Source organism: Leptonychotes weddellii, chromosome 4 (assembly GCF_054177405.1).
Source record: "Leptonychotes weddellii isolate Sample4059 chromosome 4, ASM5417740v2, whole genome shotgun sequence".
In the NCBI taxonomy this organism is placed as follows: Eukaryota; Metazoa; Chordata; class Mammalia; order Carnivora; family Phocidae; genus Leptonychotes; species Leptonychotes weddellii.
Genome location: NC_138372.1, coordinates 94158125 through 94180021, shown reverse-complemented (window position 1 = coordinate 94180021; position 21897 = coordinate 94158125). Strand labels below are relative to the sequence as shown.

Below are 21897 nucleotides of genomic sequence, written 5' to 3'. Positions count from 1 at the left end.
ATTGAATCTCTATACTGTACACCTGAAACGAATATAACTCTGTAGGTTAAACTGCACTGGAATTAAAAATTAAAAAAAAAGAAGAAGATGAAAGGCAATCAGGCACATGGCCTGCCCAACCCACAAACCAGAGATCCAGTCTCATCTTGAGGGCATTTGAAGCCTCGGGGGTGCCTACAGTCAGAGACTGAACACAAACTGTCTTCCTGGAACATATAATTTAGTCCATTACTTTTATATTAAAAACAAACACATGCACATACAAAACATTATATTTTTCTTTTACCTGCTTATTTCCTGTGGCAAATGTTAGGCTGCGTTCCTGTGCTCTCCCCCTGCCCCCACCCCCCAGCACTAAATAATGAAACTTCAGGGCTCAATCTGGAAACTGCAAATCTTATTATTTCTGGTGAAGGAAACTTCAGAGATATTAGTAGGAGAAAAATACTCCCTTTTCCCCACAGCAGCAGCAAAGCAGAGGTTCTTCTGCATTATCAATTTACTTCTGATAGAGTAGTGTATTGAGAACACTCACAGAAGCACTCTATTGTCCAATGTGGAGACTAGGTGAAATCAAACGATTATGGATCTGAATTCTGTTATTAAAGGTGACTTCTAAGTGTTGGGGAGCAAGAATTTCCTGTCCCCTTCAAGGTCCTTCTACCTAGACTAAGAATCAAATTGACATGAGACAGATTAACAGGAGAAAATAAAATTTAATTCTGTATGTACAAGGAATCCACACAGACATGGAAATTCCAAAGACAGTTAAAATGAACTAAGGAGAAGGAGTAGGGCCTGGGACTTCAAAAGGAAGAAATGCAATTCACAGGAAGCTGAAAAAGAGTACATGTTTGGTAAACACATGTGTGCTGGGCCACTCAGAAACAATGGGACACAGAGGACTTTGATCAAACAGGCCTTGCTAGGTTCCTCCGTGTCTACCAGACCTAGTTCATGGTAAATGTAGTTATCCATGGTGATAGCTCTCTTTCTGGAGCAGGTCCTCTATCTCAATTCTTTTCAGGCAGATGCGGGGGAGTCTTTGTAAAGAGCTTTTCTTCAATCTGCTGGGTTTTGATTGCTCTTTAAACTCAAAATAATCTTCATGCCTGCCCTTGGTATCTGCAAATAACAACTTGTTCTATTCTGAGGATAGCCAGAAGAAGACTCTTAGAATTTTCTTATTCTCTATATTATAAAGGTAAAATAGATCCCATGACTGTTGGATTCTTTTTTTTTTTTTAAGATTTATTTATTTATTTGAGAGAGCGAGAATGAGAGAGAGTACATGAGATGGGGGAGGGTCAGAGGGAGAAGCAGGCTCCTCCCTGAGCAGGGAGCCCGATGCGGGACTCGATCCTGGGACTCCAGGATCATGACCTGAGCTGAAGGCAGTCGCTTAACCAACTGAGCCACCCAGGCGCCCGACTGTTGGATTCTATATGAATATACATTTGCTCCCCCAAAAGGTGTTACTTTGGCATGTGGATTATTTTAGGCTGATTATTTTTAAGAAACAGAAGACTCAAAGAAGTTTTTCTTTTTGCCTCCTTCCTAACAGTTTAAGAGAATTCAGATAGAGGATCTGCTCTAGGAAGGGAAAGATCACCATAGATAACTACCGTACAATATGACCTAGGTGTGGTAGGCAGGGAGGAACCCAGCAAAGTCTGTTTGCTGAAATTCCTTTCTATACCCCGTTGTTTCTGAGTGGCCCAGCCAACATTTGTTTACCAAACGCTTACTCATTTTATCTTCTTGTAATGGTCTTCCTTCCCTTTGTAGTCCCAGGTCCCGATTGATCTCTTTCTTAGCTATGGATAGCATATAAACTTCAATTTCCTGACTGCCTGGGGGGCCTCATATTCTTATAGGATTTTCTCCTGTTAATTGGTCTCATGTCGATTTAATTCTTAGATCAGCCAAAAAAAAAAAGCTTGAGAGGTAGAGCAAAGTTTTTCCTCCCCAACAACAGCTTGAGGATCTTTTTCTTACCTAAATGCATGCCATGGCCAAGAATGCATATATTAAAAAAGAACACCGCAAAGAAATGTGACGCCCGTGTGGGCTGCTTTGGGCTGCCATCCAGACCCCTGTATGGTAGTTTCCTCTTCCGATGGCAAAGAGCTCAGTGGAGGAGTTTGAGAAAGATTGAGGAATTTGATTGCATGATGAGAAAATTCTTCAGTGCCTTAAAATGTGTCCCAAGCCTGATGAAACTGGAAATCCATTATAATTTCATTCCTTTGCTTTAGGATATTATGCAGGCCTTGTTACTTGTCTGGGACAAGCCATAATTTCTCTGAGACTCTGTTTCTTTATCTGTGAAATGAAGAAAGTAACATCTATTTCACAGAGTTGGGATTAAATGAGAGAGTGTATGTAGAATTTTTAAATACTGAGTTGGGCTCTCTATGTTAGTATTACAAAACAACCACAGGAAGGGGTGACAGGTGTTCACATCAGTTATATCTTTGCAGGACATCATAAGTCTCCCTAGAGCAGAAGATTGTGCTGCCAATGGGGACTCTTGAAGATATAAAGATAAGTTTCTAGGTTGTTTGGTGTTCAGGAAATCCCCTCAAAATAACTTTTATTTTGCCTTCAGCAGGAAGATGATCATTCATATTGACACCATAAAGTAAGTTTTAAGCTTGTTGGGCCTGCTTGTGTTCACAGGTTTGAGTTTTTATGAGGTTTGGATGCAATGCTTTTTCCATAGAATGAGCATATGATTAAAAGTTTTATAACTATTCACACTTTTAAGCATTATTACCTTACATGACTTGTTTTATGACATGCAATTTTCTGAGCAATACTTCAAAGCATAGGAAATAACTAAAAAGCAGAGGATGTTCAATTTCCCTATAGAGAATAGAAAAAATGAAACTTTTAGATGAAACTACTTTATTGAAGAAAATATGTTAGCAATCAGTAATCAACGAATAACTTATTTGCTTTGAAACTTTATTATAGCTTTTAATCTGACTGATAAGCAAGTCACTATCTAGAAACTATTCACCATTGTAAAGGAGAAATTAACGTTTCTGGTGTTATATTCCTTGACTTAGAAGCATTTCGTCTACAGGACCTAATTGGCCATTGATGGCCAAGGTGGAAAAGCTAAGGAAAGGCGGAAGGCTGTGCCCTGCAAGTTGGTGGTTTGGATAAACGTAAATCCAATTTTTGGTTCCTTCAACTACTACTGTAATGCAACTAACGCGCTTAGCACAGTGTCAGGCGCTAAATAAATGTTAGCTATGGGACTGGAGTTATAGTAACTCTCAACTGAAACCTAGTTCATGGGAAGGCATGCTTTTATTTCGAAGGGACCTGTTAAAATATAAATCCCAAGCTTGCGAAAACACTTTAAAAATTGCTCTGACAAAAATGACACCAATTTAAAGGAAAGGTCTAAAAAGAAAAACGTCCGTGATCGATAAGATTACAGAAAAGTACGGAAAGGTGAATAAGGGGGAAAGATTATCATAACAATCTACCCGAGTAAATAGGATTGAATTCTAGCCAATGAGATCACATTCTGGAGGTTCCTACCCCTCCTGGCCCAATCAAGACAAGGCTATGTCTATAAATAAGACTGCCTAGCACTCCTCGAGCCTGACCAGTAAGACATCATGGCTCGCACGAAGCAGACCGCCCGCAAGTCGACCGGTGGCAAGGCCCCGCGCAAGCAGCTGGCCACCAAGGCGGCCCGCAAGAGCGCGCCGGCCACGGGCGGCGTGAAGAAGCCGCACCGCTACCGGCCGGGCACCGTGGCCCTGCGCGAGATCCGGCGCTACCAGAAGTCCACCGAGCTGCTGATCCGCAAGCTGCCGTTCCAGCGGCTGGTGCGCGAGATCGCGCAGGACTTCAAGACGGACCTGCGCTTCCAGAGCTCGGCCGTGATGGCGCTGCAGGAGGCGAGCGAGGCCTACCTGGTGGGGCTGTTCGAGGACACGAACCTGTGCGCCATCCACGCCAAGCGCGTCACCATCATGCCCAAGGACATCCAGCTGGCCCGCCGCATCCGCGGGGAGCGGGCTTAAGGCCGAGTGTTTTTATGTAGACCATCTAAAGGCTCTTTTCAGAGCCATCCACGTTTTCACGGAGAGCAGCTGTACAGTCTCTCGCCGGGCGCGGGTCTACGGTCGTGCACCTGTGAACTGGAGAAGAGGGATCGGGGAGCTCGCACGTGTTGCGTGATGAGCTAATAGAATCAACGTCTACCCTTTAGTCGGCTGGCGCGCTAGAGGGAACAGCTGAGACGGTTTATAGGTCGTTTATTGCCAAACCCGCTTCTTACATGCTAAGTTACTAAAAGTCTGGAGCGTCAACCTAGCTTCTGTGAGAAAAACTTTGCAAGAGGGAGGACCCTGCTCTGCCAGTCGTTTGCAACGTTACAAGCTGCTAGTACAAAACGTTGGCACGAACCCAGATACAGGAATTAAGTGGAAAGGCCGTCATGTCAGCTTGTGATAACAGCTGGGATGGGAATCTGGGTTTATCAACCAGATTTTACAATTAAGAACTGAGCCGGATGTAAGGCCCTGTTTAAATACTGAAGCCTTTTCCTGGCTACTGCGTCTTCGGAGTTGTATAGGCAATGACTTAATTAATACTTTCCTCGTTGCATAATATAGGCGGCGCAAACAGGAATTTGAGGGAAACACCTGATTTTTTTTTTTTTTTTGAGATGTGGGTTTAAAACCAGAAGCAAAACACTTCCACAAAGCGTAGGGAAATGGTGCAAAAATAAGAGAAAGTTGTCTTTAGCTGTTCCTTCAGATCTCTTCGGTACACAAATCTACAATTGAGAAAATGAAAACCATCCCCAAACGCCCCAAACAGGTGAAACTATGCTTTTACAGAATTTATTGGTTAGCCTGAAATGGAACACTTTGATTGGCTAAGAGGACATTTACTCTGCTAGCCACTAAGGAAGTGCGAGCCGAAGCTATTATTTATGTGGGCTCCACCCCCTTATGACGACATTGTTGGAAATTAACCAATAAAAATGCAGTCCCTTGCGAGCCTTCATTTGCATACAGGCTCTATAAGTAGCGGGTAACCAAGCCTTTTGGAAGTAGTCCGGATCGTTTCTGGTGTGTGGCGTTTCTTCTTGCAAAAATGCCTGATCCAGCAAAGTCGGCTCCTGCTCCCAAGAAGGGCTCCAAGAAGGCTGTTACGAAAGTGCAGAAGAAGGACGGTAAGAAGCGCAAGCGCAGCCGCAAGGAGAGCTACTCTGTTTATGTGTATAAGGTGTTGAAGCAGGTTCATCCGGACACCGGCATCTCGTCCAAGGCCATGGGCATCATGAACTCCTTCGTCAACGACATCTTCGAGCGCATCGCCGGCGAGGCCTCCCGCCTGGCGCATTACAACAAGCGCTCGACCATCACGTCCCGGGAGATCCAGACGGCTGTGCGCCTGCTGCTGCCCGGCGAGCTGGCCAAGCACGCCGTGTCCGAGGGCACCAAGGCGGTCACCAAGTACACCAGCTCGAAGTAAGGGCGCGCAAAGGACGCAATAGGACAGTTACTTTACCCCAACGGCTCTTTTCAGAGCCACTTTATTTGTCACACTAAGCGGCTGTAAACACTTGCTGTAAGATTTGGCTTTTGGTTAGGCAGGGTGGGCCTGTGCTCTCGGAAACATTTGGGTTTGGGGCTAAGTTAGGACCGCGATAAAGATTGCCCTGGCTGTTAAAATCTGGAACCTCCTACAGACCGGTGGTGTCACCTAGTGGCACGATTCTTGGTAACAAAAAACTAGTCCTCAAAATGGTTTCTATCTAGTTCTACTGAGTCTGAGATGGAAGCTTAGATACAGGTAACTGAATAAGCAGGTTTGCTATACTTTAAAGTTTGTTTTGGTTTTGGTGGGTGTTGCTGTTATACTTCTCTACCCCTAAATGTCAACACAAGGTTTTTCTTAAATAAGCGAGCTGGAATGTTTACCTTAGTGTACAAATGGAAATCCCTCCGTTCCCCACTCCCACCGCCTTAATGTTCTATTCGTAAACGTTTCTAGGTGTCTGTCACGAACGATGCGCAGTAAAGCCATATGGTTTAGTCTGTCGGCCTACGTGTAAGTCTCGATCTATCCTTAACTTCCTCCCTAGCCCAATCCTTCAACCAGGTAAAGATTTTTGCCTCCCACCCCTTGGGACGTTTAGTAATACCTGGAGACAAAGTTTTTTCTTGGAGAGGGATGCTAACTGGCATTTAGTGGATAAGGGCCACGGATGCTGATAAATATACCAAAATGCATAAGACAACCCCCAAGGCCAAGAGTTCATCTCTGTAACCTCAGTCCTTGCGGGCAGCAGGGAGACCCAGCGCCCAGACTTTCCTTCTGTGAGGATTTGGATTTAATTCTCATTTGGGTCCAAACCTTCCCTCCACCCCATCACCCAGTCAATGTTAATTGCTCTTGGTGAAAAGCCGAGCAGAATGCAGTTTTACTGTGATTACTTACGCGCCAAAGGAAAATTATCTTCTCCAGGGCAAGGAACTTGTCTTCTCTAACAGTTTCCTGGTTATAACCAGGAAATACCACCTTGGTGCTTGCTAAACATTCCCAGGTGCCTCTCCTGGAGCTTCTTGATAGGTGGTTTTTAGTGTTCTCAGATGTATTAAAAAAATTTGGGGGCGCATGATGTGCAAATGGCCACAGCTAACATACGGGATGAATTTCTAAAGACCCCTTAGTTCAAACTTGCATAACTCAAGACTAATCCCGACAGAGGCTGGTGAATGTTCTACCAAACCAAAGGTACCCTTAAGGTAAAAGAAAAAAAAAATCATAGTTTCCAGTTCATTTATCAAGCTTTGAAATTAAGCCGTTCTTGATAAATGTTAAGGAATTTGCTTGACAAGTTTGTGCTTAAAATGAATTTTATTTATAATGTAAGAGTTCAAATTTACATCCAATTAAAGTTACATAAAATGGGCTGTCTGATTTTTTTCACTGGAAAATGAAGATTTTCTGAGTCATTTTCCCTGGCGAGAGGAATGACTCACTGAGAATTTTATTTTCCCAGTGAAAGAAAAGAAATCATTATGCAGCACATCTTATAGTTGGAAAAGTTAATAAGTGAAAAGGCCAGGGTGTCTGTCTTCTCCGTCAAGTTATCGGACCATCAGAGACACCATCTGGTCTCCTCCCCTAGGATCCTGAAGGCTCTCTTCTCCCTGAGGACTAGTGAGTGACCCTTATTTCTCATGGTCTTTGGAGGTTGTTAAAGCATTGTCAACTGGCTCACCTAATCGAAAGCTAGCATTAATTACTCATGACTGAAGGATTAAGCCCCAACACCTTATCCTGAAACTAAAGGCCTTCTGCCATCTCACCAAAACTTCCCTTCAATTGCTTGTTTTCCTCAGATCTCTAGCAGAGCCAAAATGCAGTACCCACTGTCTTATAATGCCTCTTAAGTTTCTCATCCTTTGTGCTTTTGTTAGGTGGCCCTTCTAAACCGTAGTACTTTCTGTTGCTCTTGCAACTACTCCAAGCCTGTCAACCTGCCCGTTCTAAGCCTTCCCATCCCATTCTAGGTCACAATAGTGTTTCTCCTTTTAACTCGTAAGGCTTTCTTTGTTCCTTGCACAATGAATCTGCAATTACCTGTAGCTTTGTGAACTGGTTAGTCTTTTTCCTTAATTTCTTTTTCATTGTTTTTACATGTTCTTGTTTGTCTTCTAATGGAAGACAGGGTTTACTTTCTTAAAAAAATACTTCTTAGAAACTTCCACAAAGGCTGTTCTAAAGTCCATTATAAAATAGCATCTCAGGGGCACCTGGGTGGCTCAGTTGGTTAAGCGACTGACTCTTGGCTTCAGCTCAGGTCATGATCTCAGGATCGTGAGATCAAGCCCTGAGTTGGGCTCTGTGCTCAGCTGCTGAGTCTGCTTGAGATGCTCTCACTCTCCTCCCTCTTCCTCTGCCCCTCTCCCCTCTCGTGCTCTCTCTCAAATAAAATCTAAAAAAAAAAAAAAAATAGCATCTTGGTGAAAGTTTGTTGACTGATTGCCCAGACCAGAGAATGCTAGAAAATTGGTCTGAAGGTGGTAAGTTCGTGTACTCCAATTAGCTTTTTTGTCCTCCACTTTTTCCTAAATTTTCCTGCTCCTTTAACCTGAAACACTCATTTATAATAATTACTGACCCACTTAAAACAACTGTTGGAGATTAAAAACTCCTAAGAGGGGCAGATAGAGTACTGCACTTGACTGCTTCCCTTCATGGGCCAAAATGATGGGATTCTACTGGAGCTTTTTCAGCCTAGTTTAGATGCTGCTTTTCCAGTGTTGCAAGCAAGGTTGAGGAGGGAGATGCATTCCAGAAGATGAAAAAAGTTTGTGGTATGAAGATAAGGAGCTTTAAATATCAGATCCAGTGAGCATTGCAAATGGGCTTGGTCTGGGTCAGGTCAAGTGTCATTAAGATTGGTTAGTCATTATTTCAAGGACTGGGGAATGGATTGTGGTATCTATATACACTTACAAACATGACAGTTTAATCTTGTCATAATTTTTAGACAAATGCCTCATTTTAAAACTGGGTGCATTTCCTAGAAGTGATCTAAGAGTCAAAACACTTAAATTCAGGGGTGCCTGGGTGGCTCAGTCGTTAAACGTCTGCCTTCGGGTCAGGTCATGATCCCAGGGTCCTGGGATCGAGTCCCACATCGGGCTCCCTGCTCCGCAGGAAGCCTGCTTCTCCCTCTCCCACTCCCCCTGCTTGTGTTTCCTCTCTCGCTGTCTCTCTGTCAAATAAATAAAATCTTAAAAAAAAAAGCACTTAAATTCGGATGACTATAATTCAAGCACAGAACAACAGTTGGGAAGTGTTATATGATCTCTTTGAGGGGCATAAAGTAGGAGTTATGAAAGGATGTCAATTTGAGGCAGGAACAAGACTATTTTGGAGAATTACTAGATAGTGATTTTCTCCTACATTTTGTAACTATAGCTGAGCCATCATATGATTTGGCAAAAATAGAAAACTTGATAAAAAAATTCTAGATCCCATACTGCCAACATGAACAAGCTTTTGAAATATAAAAGCAGGGCGTGTTTTCTTTTCATGTGTAATCAAATAAATATATCAAACATATAATAGCAAAACAATGAGATGGATAAAAAGATGTAAATACATCTAATAGAAGGGATTACACCAGTATAAAAATAATTACAATTCAAGGCGAAATGTGTTATTCCCAAAAGAGGGGGTAAGAAGGAAATGTTATGAGTTAAGGAGAATGATAGGTTGCATCTGGCTGGAGGGTTCAGGAACATTTCATGAGGAGAACTTGCATGTGCCAAGTCCTATATGGGTGATGGGGATATATAGGTGTCCTCCTTCTCAAGCCCATGAAGTCCCTCTGGAATATTGTTTGTAACCAATATATCAAATGTCCTCTGGTAATTTTTAAGTTTTCATTTTATCCAATTTTCTGTAACCTCTTTCAATTTTTCTGATTTTGGTAGATGAAATTCTCCATCATTCTATATTCTGTGACTAGAGATCATTAATTCTGCACCCCTCATCCAGGTTGTAACATTTTCCTTTGACTTTAATATATCTCTTTTAAAAATTGTCTTTTTTAATTAAGATTTTTTATTTATTTATTTGCCAGAGAGAGAGCACAAGCAGGGGGAGCAGCAGACTCCCTGCTGAGCAGGGAGCCTGATGCGGGACTCAATCCCAGGACCCTGGGATCATGACCTGAGCCAAAGGCAGACACTTAACCAACTGAGCCACCCAGGCGTCCCATTAAGTATTTTATTCTCACAGACGATTTTGTGTCATTACATTGAAAAGCTCTGGCTGCCCCTCCTGCCTACACAACAATTCAAGTCACATTGTTCTTGGCTCACAGCATCTCAAACCTGCTGAAACTTTGTTCACCATAGTCCTAGCTTGAGAGAAATTTGATTTTCTTGTTCCCTGTGAGATTAATTTTCTCTGGGGAGGTGACTATGATAGGGTGAGTGAATAATAAGCCTTTTCTTAGTCACCTATGATTTATCAGAAAATATTGTTGACTCAAAATATGTCAAGTCTCCAACCACACCTTGACACTTCCACTGCTGCCCCTTGCCCTAAGCCACCGCCACATCCTCAGGATATTTGCAACGGCCTTTGGACTGGTCTCCTTGCTTCTGCCATCTACCCTCTCACTCTGCTTTCCACAAAATAGCTGGAGTAAACTTGAAACATGAGTCAGATCCTGTTACTCCCACACTCTTCTCCCCATTGGAACACCCCCCACCACCACCACCTGCACCAACGACGGCTTCAGAGTGAAGGCCACATCCTTATGATGGCGGGCGTACACCTCCTGTCTTCCCACTCTCCCTTTTGTTTGCTCCACTTCCTCACACTTGTCTCCCCGTTCTTCCAGAAAACGCCAAGGCCCTGCTATCTCAGGGCCTTTGTACTTGCCATTTCCTCTTCTGGAAAGGCTCTTCCCCAGATACGTGACTGGCTTCCTCATGTCTTTTAGGTTTCTGCTCAAAGGGTACCTTACCATCTTGTCATTGAGGACTTCCTTGAGCAGCTTATATAAGATAACAAGCCCACTTCTACCTCCCCCAACTTCATGATACTTTTTATTCCCCTACCTTTCTTAATTTTCCTCCATGGACCATCTGATACTAATGTGTTTATTTATTTATTACTGAATCAGAACCTCCTACCAATAAAAACTATTCTTACCTGCTTACTGTAACTCAATGCTTTCTGGGTGCAAGCCTTCTCAATTAGAGGCTAATTTACCAGCTTCTCTTGTATCTAGGTCTGTCCATAAGACAAAGTTCTGGGCCAATGAGATGTGACTGGAAGTGATATATATTATTTCAAGTTTGTGCCCTAAAAAGGAAAAGGTATGTACTTCCCTTGCCTTTTTTTTTTACCTTTTCTCTGGCTCAGTTGTAGAAATGATGGCAGGAACCGTGGCAACCACTTCTGACCCAGAAACAGAAATCTTGTGATAAGGATGGCTGAAGTGCTCTCCTAGCCCTGAGACTATGACATGAGAGATAAACAGACTTGTATCTTCTTTAAGCCACTGTTTTTTAAAGATTTGTTACAATAATTTAGGCTGTATTCTGACCCATTGTCTGACTCTCTTCTTACCTTCCCAGAGTAAGTCCTATAAAAGCAGGTACTTTTTATTTTTCTATCCCCATCATCTAGAACTGCATCTGGAACATAGTGGGCACTCAGTAAATATTTATGAGATGAATGGATTGATGAGGGACAAGTAGTTGAAAGGGATGGCAGAGCTTGAAGACAGATTTAATAAAAAAATTATTGAATTTGAAATCTTTTGCCCTCTGAATGAGGAAGAGCACAATATAGAGTGAAGGTCTAGGTGAGGTTGCAACAACCTTGGTCCACAAATCAGTTTAGAAGCTTCACAGTATAAGTTGTTGGATATTTATACTAACCTACACTAATTCAGAAGCAGTAAGAGGGTAAAAGAAAACTTTTGTTTCCTCTACTACTCTCAGTCCTTCTAGCCACCAAATGTGTGGGTTCTCCACACCAAGCAATTCTAACATTAACCTACCTGGATTTGGCACAGACTTCCCCCCACTTCAGACACTACTCACAGTAGTGGGTCTCCAGGTTACCCACACTTCTGTCAGTCTTGGCTACAAATCAGGGGTTCTCACCCCTCCTCAGATTTGATCATTTGTTACAATGGCTCATAGAACTCTGGGAAACATGTTTACCAGTTTATTATAAAGGATATAGGAAGGGATACAGATGATCAGCCAGGTGAGGATGTACACAGGGCAAGGTCCAGAAGGGTCCCGAGTGCAGGAGCTTCTGTCCCTGTGGAGTTGCGGTGTCTACCCTCCTGCAATGTGCATGTGTGCACCAACCCAGAAGCTTTCTGAACCCCATAGTTTAGGGATTTTTATGGAGGCTTTATCAAGTAGACATCATGGATTATTGGCTCAATCTCCAGGCCTTCTCTTCCCTGGAGGATGGGGCAGAGGGGGGGGCTAAAAGTTCCAAGCTTCTAATTATAGTTTGGCCTTTCTGGTGACCAACCTTCATCCTGAAGCTTCCTAGGAGCCCACCAAAAGCCAACTCTTCAGAACAAAAGACACTTCCCATTACCCAGGAAATTCCAAGAGATTTAGGAGCTTTGTATCAGGAACCAGGGGCAGAGACCAAATACTATTTCTTACTATGTTACCATCCACCCCTGGTCTCTAGCCATGGACCCCTTCCAGCAAACTGATTATAATAAAGTCAAAAGATACTGCCTGAGGGGCACTTGGGTGACTCAGTCAGTTGAGCTCCCAACTCTTGGTCTTAGCTCAGGTCTTGATCTTGGGGTCATGGGTTCAGGCCCTGCTGCTTTGGGAACCACGCTGGGCATGGAACTTACTTAAAAAAGGGGGGGGGTGCCTGGGTGGCTCAGTTGGTTAAGCGACTGCCTTCGGCTCAGGTCATGATCCCAGGGTCCTGGGATTGAGCCCCACATCGGGCTCCCTGCTGGGCAGGGGTCCTTCTTCTCCCTCTCCCTCTCCCTCTGCCACTCCCACTGCTTGTGCTCTCCTGCTCTCTGTCAAATAAATAAAATCTTTAAAAAAAAATATATATATACTGGCTGAAAAGGCAGTGTGGTGATGAGCATTAGCGGTGAGTCCCAGTTTCCCCACCTAAGAGCTATATGACCTTGGGAAAGTGTCTTTACTCCTCTGACTCTCAATTTCTTCCTCTGTAAAATGAAAAAAATAATGGAACCTACCTTATAGGTTTGTTATGAAGATTAAATGAGCTAATATGTTTTATGCATTTAGAGTAGCTGGAACACGGTAAATATTTGATCAGTATTTCATTATGATTATGGTTAGGAAGCCACTTCCTGCAGGTACACTGTACCTCCAGAGCGTATTTCTAGTGATTTGAGAGTCACCTCCCTACATGTTGGAGCAATAAGACCTTCATTTTCTAAAACATCATCCAAGAAGACAATTCCACAATTTACTTGTTAGGACTTTTATTCTGTAGAACCTTCAATATCTGCTATATGTCCTGATAGGAAAAAAAATGAATTAGAAAACAAGACCTTATGTATAGTGTCTGTTACCAGTGCTCTATAAAGACCTATATTATCTGGCAAATACCTTTAAAAAAATCATATTATGTTTGCAATACTTTCCATCAATGTTTTTAGGAAAAATGAAATACTTCCATTAAATACTTCTTTCCTATTTCTAATTTCTGAGTTGAAAGCTCTGAATTTTAAGGACTTAACCCAGGAGCAAGCCAAGTGAATAAAAATGATTTAGGGCACATTATGAGGTAGCACAGAGAAGGACACATCTTATAACCAAAAGGAGAATAGGCAAATATTTGGGAAATGTTAAAATCAGAAATTTTAAAATGGGCTTGGTGGAGCCAGGTCGATGACTTATGGGTCAATCATTTCTGGTTATTTAAAGTATTTCACATTTTTCCTCTCAGTATTTTCAAGATGAAGCTCTTGTTTTTGCCACCTACTCAGGAACCAAAGTTTTCCCAAGAATATCAGGAAGACTTTCTTATGTAAACTATAGTTGTCCAAGGAGTAGCAAACAAGGCAGATGATAGCTCTGAGACCTCAAGATTTCTTTTCTTTGGCCAAGAACACATTATATAATAGGTGATATATTTCAGATGGTTGTAGTAAAAAGAGGCATAAGAATCTAGAGTCTCACTATCAGCCAATCCAAGGAACTTTGCTTAGATGACCAAAGCCAGAAAGACCAAAGGAGGGAAATAATAGAGCTTAAGCAGTTCTCCAGTATTTGACCTTTGGGGACCAAACTTGGATGCTGGCCTACTGTCTCAAGGTAGTAAAGAGGTAGTGGCTTGGGACTGGTTGATTATTTTGAGAGCGAGATTGAGATCTTAATTGATCTGGGGACTTGAATAGTACCAGGCATCCAGAAGAAGGAGTCTTGTGACAAAAAAATGGAAAACACAGATTAGTGAAATGAAGTAAGGAGCAAATTTTCTCTGTTGCTTCACATGATCAAGAGCAGTGATTATAAATTACCAGAAGGTTGGGGGAAGTCCATACCACTCTTATGATATCATATCTTTTTAACATTCAGGAGAACAGAATATACCTAAATACATCAGCTTTGTTTTTGTAGGCAATGATGTTTGAGTCTTGTCTAAGTCTTAGTTTCCACTTGGTAGGATTCTAAGATTTCAAATGCATTAAAAGAAAACTCTTTAGGCCAAGAGGGAGTGTGAAACAGTTCAGATACACCACAGATATAACTCTGGGCAAATGTTGTTCAGTGTTCTTAATATAATTCCCAATCCTAGGGTTGGGCCTTAAACTACTTGAATTTCTTTCTGGAGATGTGTTTCATCTAGTTTGGTATGTCTAGACTTAAGACCCACATTATAACACATAGAATAATGAGCAAGAGAAAGGCATACTGGTTAACCTATATATATTAGGGTTACTTCCAGCAAGTGAATATATCTTTGTTTCCTTAGGCTTCTTCACTCCTCTGCCTGCTGCACTATGAAAAATGAAGGAAAATTATTTTGCTTATTGAAGTGTCTCTGTAGGGGACTTTCCCCCCAGTGTTTGAATTGTTGAATTGTTCATAGTTGTTTTTTTTCACATTACTATCAATAATTAAGAAATTATTCTTTTTTTAAAAAGATTTTATTTATTTATTTGACACAGAGAGAGAGATAGCAAAAGAAAGAGCGAGAACAAGCAAGGGGAGCGGCAGAAGGAGAGGGAGAAGCAGGCTTCCCGCTGAGCAAGGAGCCCGATGTGGGACCCGATCCCAGGACCCTGGGATCATGACCCGAGCTGAAGGCAGACGCTTAACCGACTGAGCCACCCAGGTTCCCCCAAGAAATTATTCTTAAGTGAATTTTTTTTTTCAGAAATAGCAGGTGTGTGTAGAGAACACAATTTTAGGATTGGCAGGAGAGTTAACCAAGGTAAAACTTGAATTTCAATCCTTGGCCTAGAGAAAAAACCTAAGAAACCTTTTCATTGTCTAAGGGAGGTGTATTTCATGGTATTATGATTGAGGGATGTGTTTAGATGGGAAAGGGGCATAATAGATCAATCTTTCTGGATTAGTATATGCAAATCATTTATAGTGGAGAAAAGCAGAGTCTCAGGAATTGGCAGATCAAGTTGATTAAAACTTGTTGAGGATATAGAGGATTTGAAGAACGCGGTCAACAAAATTAGTCATAATTGTACTTATACCCACACCATCTTGTATCCAAAGTAGAAAATGTACATTTTGGATTCGTAAATTCTGATAAAAACTGACCACGTGTAAGATGACAAATGAAAGCTCAACAAGTGTTGAAAAGTTGAAACTATATGATACCCATTCACTAATCATAATGCAAGGACATAACTAAAAATATTCTCCTTGATCTGTACTGTTAGGAAATAGCATATGGACTAAAGAGAAAAAAAATTAAAATTATATACAATAATAACAAATAATAATACAATATTAATACAATAATAATAACAATATGATTACAATAACAAAGAGAGCACTATATATTAAAACTTATATTAAGAGGCCAGAGGAAAAGGCATAGCTTTAAAATGCATTTATGAGAGAATGAAAACTATTAAAAATAATGAAGTAAAGCTTTTAACATAAAAGCTAATAAAGGGACACCAAAACAGGAGGGAAGTAGAGGAATAAATTAGGATAGAAGCAGAAATGAATAGATCATACTTCCTCATTCCCCCAAAATAGAATTAATCAATAAAGCCAAAATCTGGTTCTTTGAAAGAAAATTAAAGGGTTAATCCTTTAGTAATTTAATGTTGAAAGAGAAAAAGTACACTACTGTATCAGCAATGTTAAATATAGAAGATATTTTAAGTGGTATGTGTATTTTGACATATATATTTGCAAATGTAGACAAAATATTTAATTTTTAATACAAGTGATCAAAGTTGCCCTAAGAAAGGTAGAATGACTGAATAAAAATAGCTATAGGAGAAACTGAAAAGATAGGCAAAGACCTACCCTTAAAAACAGCAGAGAAACTCTCCGACGAGTTTCACCAGACATTGAGGGAAGAGACGATATTTATATAAATTGATCAAGATAATGGAAAAAAGATTAAAAGCCACATGCAAATATTATGAGACAAAGACAGCAACAGATACTATTAAGTTTAAGTGAAATAGGAGTGCCTGGGTGGTGTGGTTGGTTAAGCATTCAACTCTTGATTTCAGTTCAAGTCATGATCTCAGGGTTGTGAGATCGAGCCCCTGCATTGGGCTCTATGCTCCGCATGCGTCTGCTTAAGACTCTCTCTCCCTCTGCCCCTCCCTCCTGCCCTCTCTCCCTAAAATAAATAAATAAGTCTTAAAAAAAAATATTAAGTGAAATAAGCCCTGCAAAGCAAATAAGAGAGTTTTTGGTAAATAAATCCATAGATGTTAGCTATCATGGGCCACAATACAGATTTCAAAGTGGAATGAAAGGTAATTGGGATAAGAAACTGCAATTCAAGAAGCTGTTAAGTGCAGGGTTAAGATTTGAATTTTAGTTTGTTGTACCCAAAGCCTGTGAAATTTCAAGATGTGATTGAATTCAAGTTAAGAAATGATTATTTAAAAAAAAAAAAGAAAGAAAGAAATGATTATTTTCTAAAATAAATATGGTTCTTACAAACCTGTTGCAAATGCCTATTTCTTCTCTAAGGCCTTTTTCTGCCCTTTCAGAAGAAATGGTCTTCAAAGTCACAGCCGGACTCCAGAGGTGATTCACTGGAGATCATGCCAAGGCTTCCTCAAAATTATCTTCTCAGAGAGAACCACACTTGGGGAATTTATTTCTCCAGAATGTGTAAACCAATTATTTCTAGTCTTCCTTAGAGATTTTCTATCTCCATTAACTCACTTATCATGTTTGGGAAACTTTCCCTTTAACACATGCTCCCTCTTCACAATTTATCCTTCAGTGGAGGAGGTAAGGAGTAACATGTACTTTGTGTGATACGGAGATGAAATGGGGAAGGCAGAAAGATGACCTTTTAGGGATTTGGACCCTACAATTAGAAACAAACCAAGAAATAAGGAATAAGATAAGGACAGCAGACAATTTTATTGGCTCTCATTTGACTGCCAGTGTGCATTAACAAGGAAGTCTTTACCTAAAAGACCTTATGGAGGCCCAGATTTTCAACTTACTAGAATTTTCTTTTTACATCTTGCTTTCCATTGCCAACCTTAATAGACAGTTCTCTTAGGGTCTTTCAGTTTTTATATTATCATAACTATGAGATTGGTAATAATCACTTCCTAAGATTTTAACAATACCATTTACAATAACTTACAAAAATGAAAAACCTAGGAATAAATCTAACAAAAAGATGAACAAGACTTCTAGGGAGAAAATCCTTTTTGATTTGATTGTTGAGAGATATTAACAATGATATAAAAAATGGAGAGTTATACCATGTTCATGAATTGGAAAAGTCAATATTATAATGATGTCAGTCTCTCTCCTTCATTTTCACTCCCCAAATCTACAGACTTAATGCAATCCCCCTCCAAATCCAATAGTCTTCTCAGGAGAATTTGATATAGTTTATCACTCTTTTTTTCTTGAGACCTTTCTTCTTCTCTGTTTTTCTCCTATTTCATTGGCTATGCCTTGTCAACATCTTTTGCTGCCAACGCTTCTACACAACCTTTAAGATTTGGTACATCCCAGGGTTCAGCCTTAGACCCTTTTCTGTTTTCTATCTGTACTTGCTGCTTACATTGTCTCTTCTAACCCCATGGCTCTAAATGCCACATATATATGATGATTCTCAAATTTTTATCTCTACTCCAACATTGTTCTCTGAGCTCCACTCATATTCCACGGCTTTGTCAACAGTTACACTTAAATGTCAAATAGGAATCTTAATATGTCCAATACAAAACTTTTGCTTCTTGCTACTCCTCTCTCCTGTTACACCAACTTGCTCTTTCACAGTTCCTGGTCCCGGTCAATAGAATCAGTTTATTCCTCAGGCCCAAATCTACAAGTTGTTTCTGATTCCTCTTTTTCCCACATTCACTACATCTAATCAATCAGCAAGCTTTTTGGGCACTTCCTACAAAATATATTCCAAATGCAACACTTCTCAACACCTCCACTGCTCCCTGTAAGTCCAAACTACCGTTGTCTCTCACCAGATTCCTAACTGGTTTCCATGCTTCCACTGTTGTCCAACCCTTACTGCCAATGGGGTCTGTCTCCAACTGGCATGGTGGCAGTGAGAACTGCTGAACCCCTTCCAGCCAACTGCCAACTATGCCTCCATTCCATCTGGTTTTCAGGTCAAACTATCTTTGGCTTCTGGGGTGGAGATGGGTCCAGAAGGCTCTAGGTTTTCTCCCAACTGTGTGGTAGCCAAGAAAGAACTAGAATGGACCCAACTCTTCCAGTTTTACCCCAAACCAGTCGATATGCTCTGGGGTTTCCTTCTCAGGCTAGGAACACTCTTCTGAAATGGGCCTGAACTCCTGTAGAAGCTCGAATGAGTTTAGGGCTTTCTGTATGGAGCCTGGAAGATGAAAAACTGACCCGCCCTTCTCACAACCAATTGCCTGTTCTGCTCTTTAACTTTCTCCTCTGGGGTGTTGTACTTAGTTCTGTAAGCTCTGGATTTACAGAATGTGTCCGAGAGCCTTGGTAGGTCCAGCAGGCTTTTGGGTATTGTACCTGCTGAATCTCAAAGAGATGAAAGAACACCCTTCCTCCACCCCTGCCCCCAACACCCACCACCTTCCTCCCTGCCACCTGCACCAATCCCCCCGGGGCCTTGTTCTCAGTCCTGGAAGCTCTTGTCATCCAGGATAGGATAGGTCTTTGGGAGAAGCCACGTGATTCCCGAATGCATTTCAGAGCAGCCCTTGAAGAGCCTGCGGGCTCCCTGCCCACTGCCCAGCCGGTTCTGCGGGCCCGGGGTCCCTTCCTGGCTCTGACGATGGTGGAACCGGCAGGAAAGTCTATCTGTGCTTGACTGAACGGCCTTCATTCACTCCCCACCTGCTCCTTCCCCCCTGCTGTCTCCTCCAGCCACCTTTCTCTTGGGTCTCCCGGCAGGTCAGCGCCCGTCCCCTTCCCGCGGTCTCCCAGTCGTAATCCTCCTCCCCGCGGGGTGGCGCCACCGCCGGGTCTGCAAGCAGGCGGGTCGGCCCCGGCCCCGGCCGCGAGGGGGGTTTTTCAGCTACGCAGATCCGGGAAGCCGCCCGCCAATCCGCACTTTTTGGTTTCCCGCCTTGCTACCTGCTGTTGGTGCCCGGGCCCAGTGGGGAACCGGGTTCTCAGACCTGCGAACCCCGAACAAACAAGTACTTCGGGGTTTGGGGGGCCGCCCACGAGTTGGGTGCTCATCTGGATAGCGGGACGAACTGGGCACGCACGACTCCTTGCTCTCCTTGATTCGTCCGCCGCCGCTGCCGCCGACCCAGCCTAAAGCCCATTTCTTGCCGCTGCCGGCTCTGGGGAAGCAAGATCTCTCACCAGGTTTTGGGGAAGGTTGCGGAAGGCGAGCTAAGGTGGCAGTGTGCACAGGTGGCCACAGGATGGAGCCAGCGGCCCGCTGCGGGACGCACTCGGAGCACAACGCCTCCGCGCGGTGCCACAACTAACGCGCCGCTTCTAGTCATTAATTAAACGTAAAAGGGGGTGGGGGGAGGGGTTAGCCCAGTGGTATTAAAGAGGGCACGTTCTGCATGGAGCACTGGGTGTTATATGCAAACAATGAATCATGGAACACTACATCAAAAACTAATGATGTAATGTATGGTGATTAACATAATAAAGTAAAAAAAAATGTAGACCTTAAAAAAGTGTGTTCGTGACTGTTAAGAGCTGATTTACAGTAGAATCTACTAACATGTGCCAGTTAGGAACAAAGAAATGGTTGATGAGCATATCTACAACCAAGTAAAAATGTGTACACGGATTTACAGTATTATCCAGTACTTTTTTTTTTTTTTGGTAAAAACGAAAAATTCTTCTAAATTGTTCAAGAAAATGTGTAACACCAACTTGCTTTCTGTACATTCCTTTTACTTGGAGATGTAATGTTGATCTGTTAGAGGTAAAAGAAGTTTCCTCTCTATTCAGGCAGAATATGCAACTGAGAAACACTGAATCATGGGTGAGTTATCAACTCCTTCCTTCCCTTTACTTAGAATACTGAAAATGCAGGGAGACTGCTCTTGGAAGCCACTTGATAATTCCCAGCATGCTTTTTATATATCTGAAATACTCCGTGATAGCGTTTGTGCTTTCACAATGTTTCCGGCTTCTTGCCTTAGGCTTTCTGTAGAGTTTTACATCCTCTTTGTGGTTGAATGGAGCTAGATAACTAGTTCTGACCAGTGAGGTGGGAGTGTTGTGTGTCACGTCTAGGCTGGAGAATTTAAATCCCGGTATGGGGTACTCCATGCTCTCTCAGCTCTGGCACAGCTGCTGGCAATGTTCCCGAAAGTGCCACCTAACAAGCCTTCTCATTTGACTCTGGTCTAATATGAATGAATGACAAACCTGTTGGTTTAAGGTGCTGAGATTTAGGAGTTGCTACCTTAACAAACCGTAGCCTATTCTTACACAGCCTGATTCACAGATGAATAGATCAGGTGTAGAGCTGTCCATAAATTTGTTGCCCTAGAGGAGATCAGATGCAGTTATTTGTCAGTATTTCTTACACTCTTTGCCTTGTTCTCAGGACTCTTCCTCAAGAGCCAAGCTGTTTTTGCTGCTGTTGGTTCTGTTTAAATAATAATAAAGAAGAGGCAAGGTCTTTACGTGAAAATTGCCATAAATTCTGCTTTACTTCTCAAAATATACCAGGATTCAGAACATCTCCACATGGGCCAACATATTTATTTCTCATTCCTAGCTTTGCCCTTAATACCCATAAATATGAGAGACCCAAAAACTTACCTTTGGTCTATAGTGCCTTTGTCTCTGCTACACGGATTTTTTTTATCCTCAGGGCAGTAAGTCATGATTCGGGATGAGCAAGAGATATGCCTTTCTTTTGCAAACTGGGTGAAGGGTGAGTGGGAAAGAGTAGGTAGAAAAGCAGAACTAGCTTCAAACATTTACAGCAGGCATGTCCTTAGGCACACAATATAGTGGGAGACTGCATGGAAGTTGGGGATTGGGAGCCTCGTCTTAAACGGTCATTGCCAATGTACCTGCAAGAACATCTTCATATATTCCTATGGATTCATACACTCCAGGAAGATACAGGTCAGATGGGTAAAGCAATCCATATATATGACAGGGGGTGGTGGTAACTAGAGACATAAAGTCCTGTATGTTTCTTGTTTCACCATAATTGAATAAAATTCTATTGATCAGTTTCTTGATTTCTACAAGTAAAATTAGCAGGCTTGTGTTTTGCCTCTAATGCTAACTAGTGAAATTTGAAACCCTGACCTTAAAATGCAAGGCTTCATTATGCATAAAAGTACAATCAGAATACATGAAGATATTCCTTCTCCTTTTCAGATAGAGGGAGAGAGAGCATTTTGCATCATAAGCCAGCTCAATTTGATAAGGTGTTAAACAAAGGACATTCACAGGAATATCAAGCTTATTCTGTGCAAAATGGAGCCATGTGTGCATATTTTTTACTTACCAATTTCTTTTGTTCTCTATTAAAAATATGTATGTCTTTAGAAGTGTTATTGGGACAGATGGGTCTTATAAGACTCCAAAGACTATAAATTTTGCAGTGGCATACAAAACAGACTGGATTCTGGGAGCAGATTTTGGACAGTTTGGGGTGCAAGATGTTTATTAAGGATGAACCCCTGTGAAAGGAAGAGTGAAGAGGTAGGACTGG

At 41.9% G+C, this 21897-nt stretch overlaps 2 protein-coding genes across 2 annotated transcripts; both read left to right on the top strand.

Moving 5' to 3' along the window:
- Positions 1-3601: 3601 nt before the first annotated feature.
- Positions 3602-4093, top strand: LOC102746547 (histone H3). The gene has a single exon (XM_081815857.1). It carries the CDS (start codon positions 3639-3641, stop codon positions 4047-4049), a length of 411 nt encoding a protein of 136 aa, XP_081671983.1. The 5' UTR covers positions 3602-3638; the 3' UTR covers positions 4050-4093.
- Positions 4094-4223: 130 nt separating this feature from the next.
- On the top strand, positions 4224-6081 carry LOC102746847 (histone H2B type 2-F). Its single transcript, XM_006750176.3, has one exon. The coding sequence runs from the start codon at positions 5131-5133 to the stop codon at positions 5509-5511; it is 381 nt and encodes a 126-aa protein (XP_006750239.1). The 5' UTR covers positions 4224-5130; the 3' UTR covers positions 5512-6081.
- The last annotated feature ends 15816 nt before the right edge of the window (positions 6082-21897 follow it).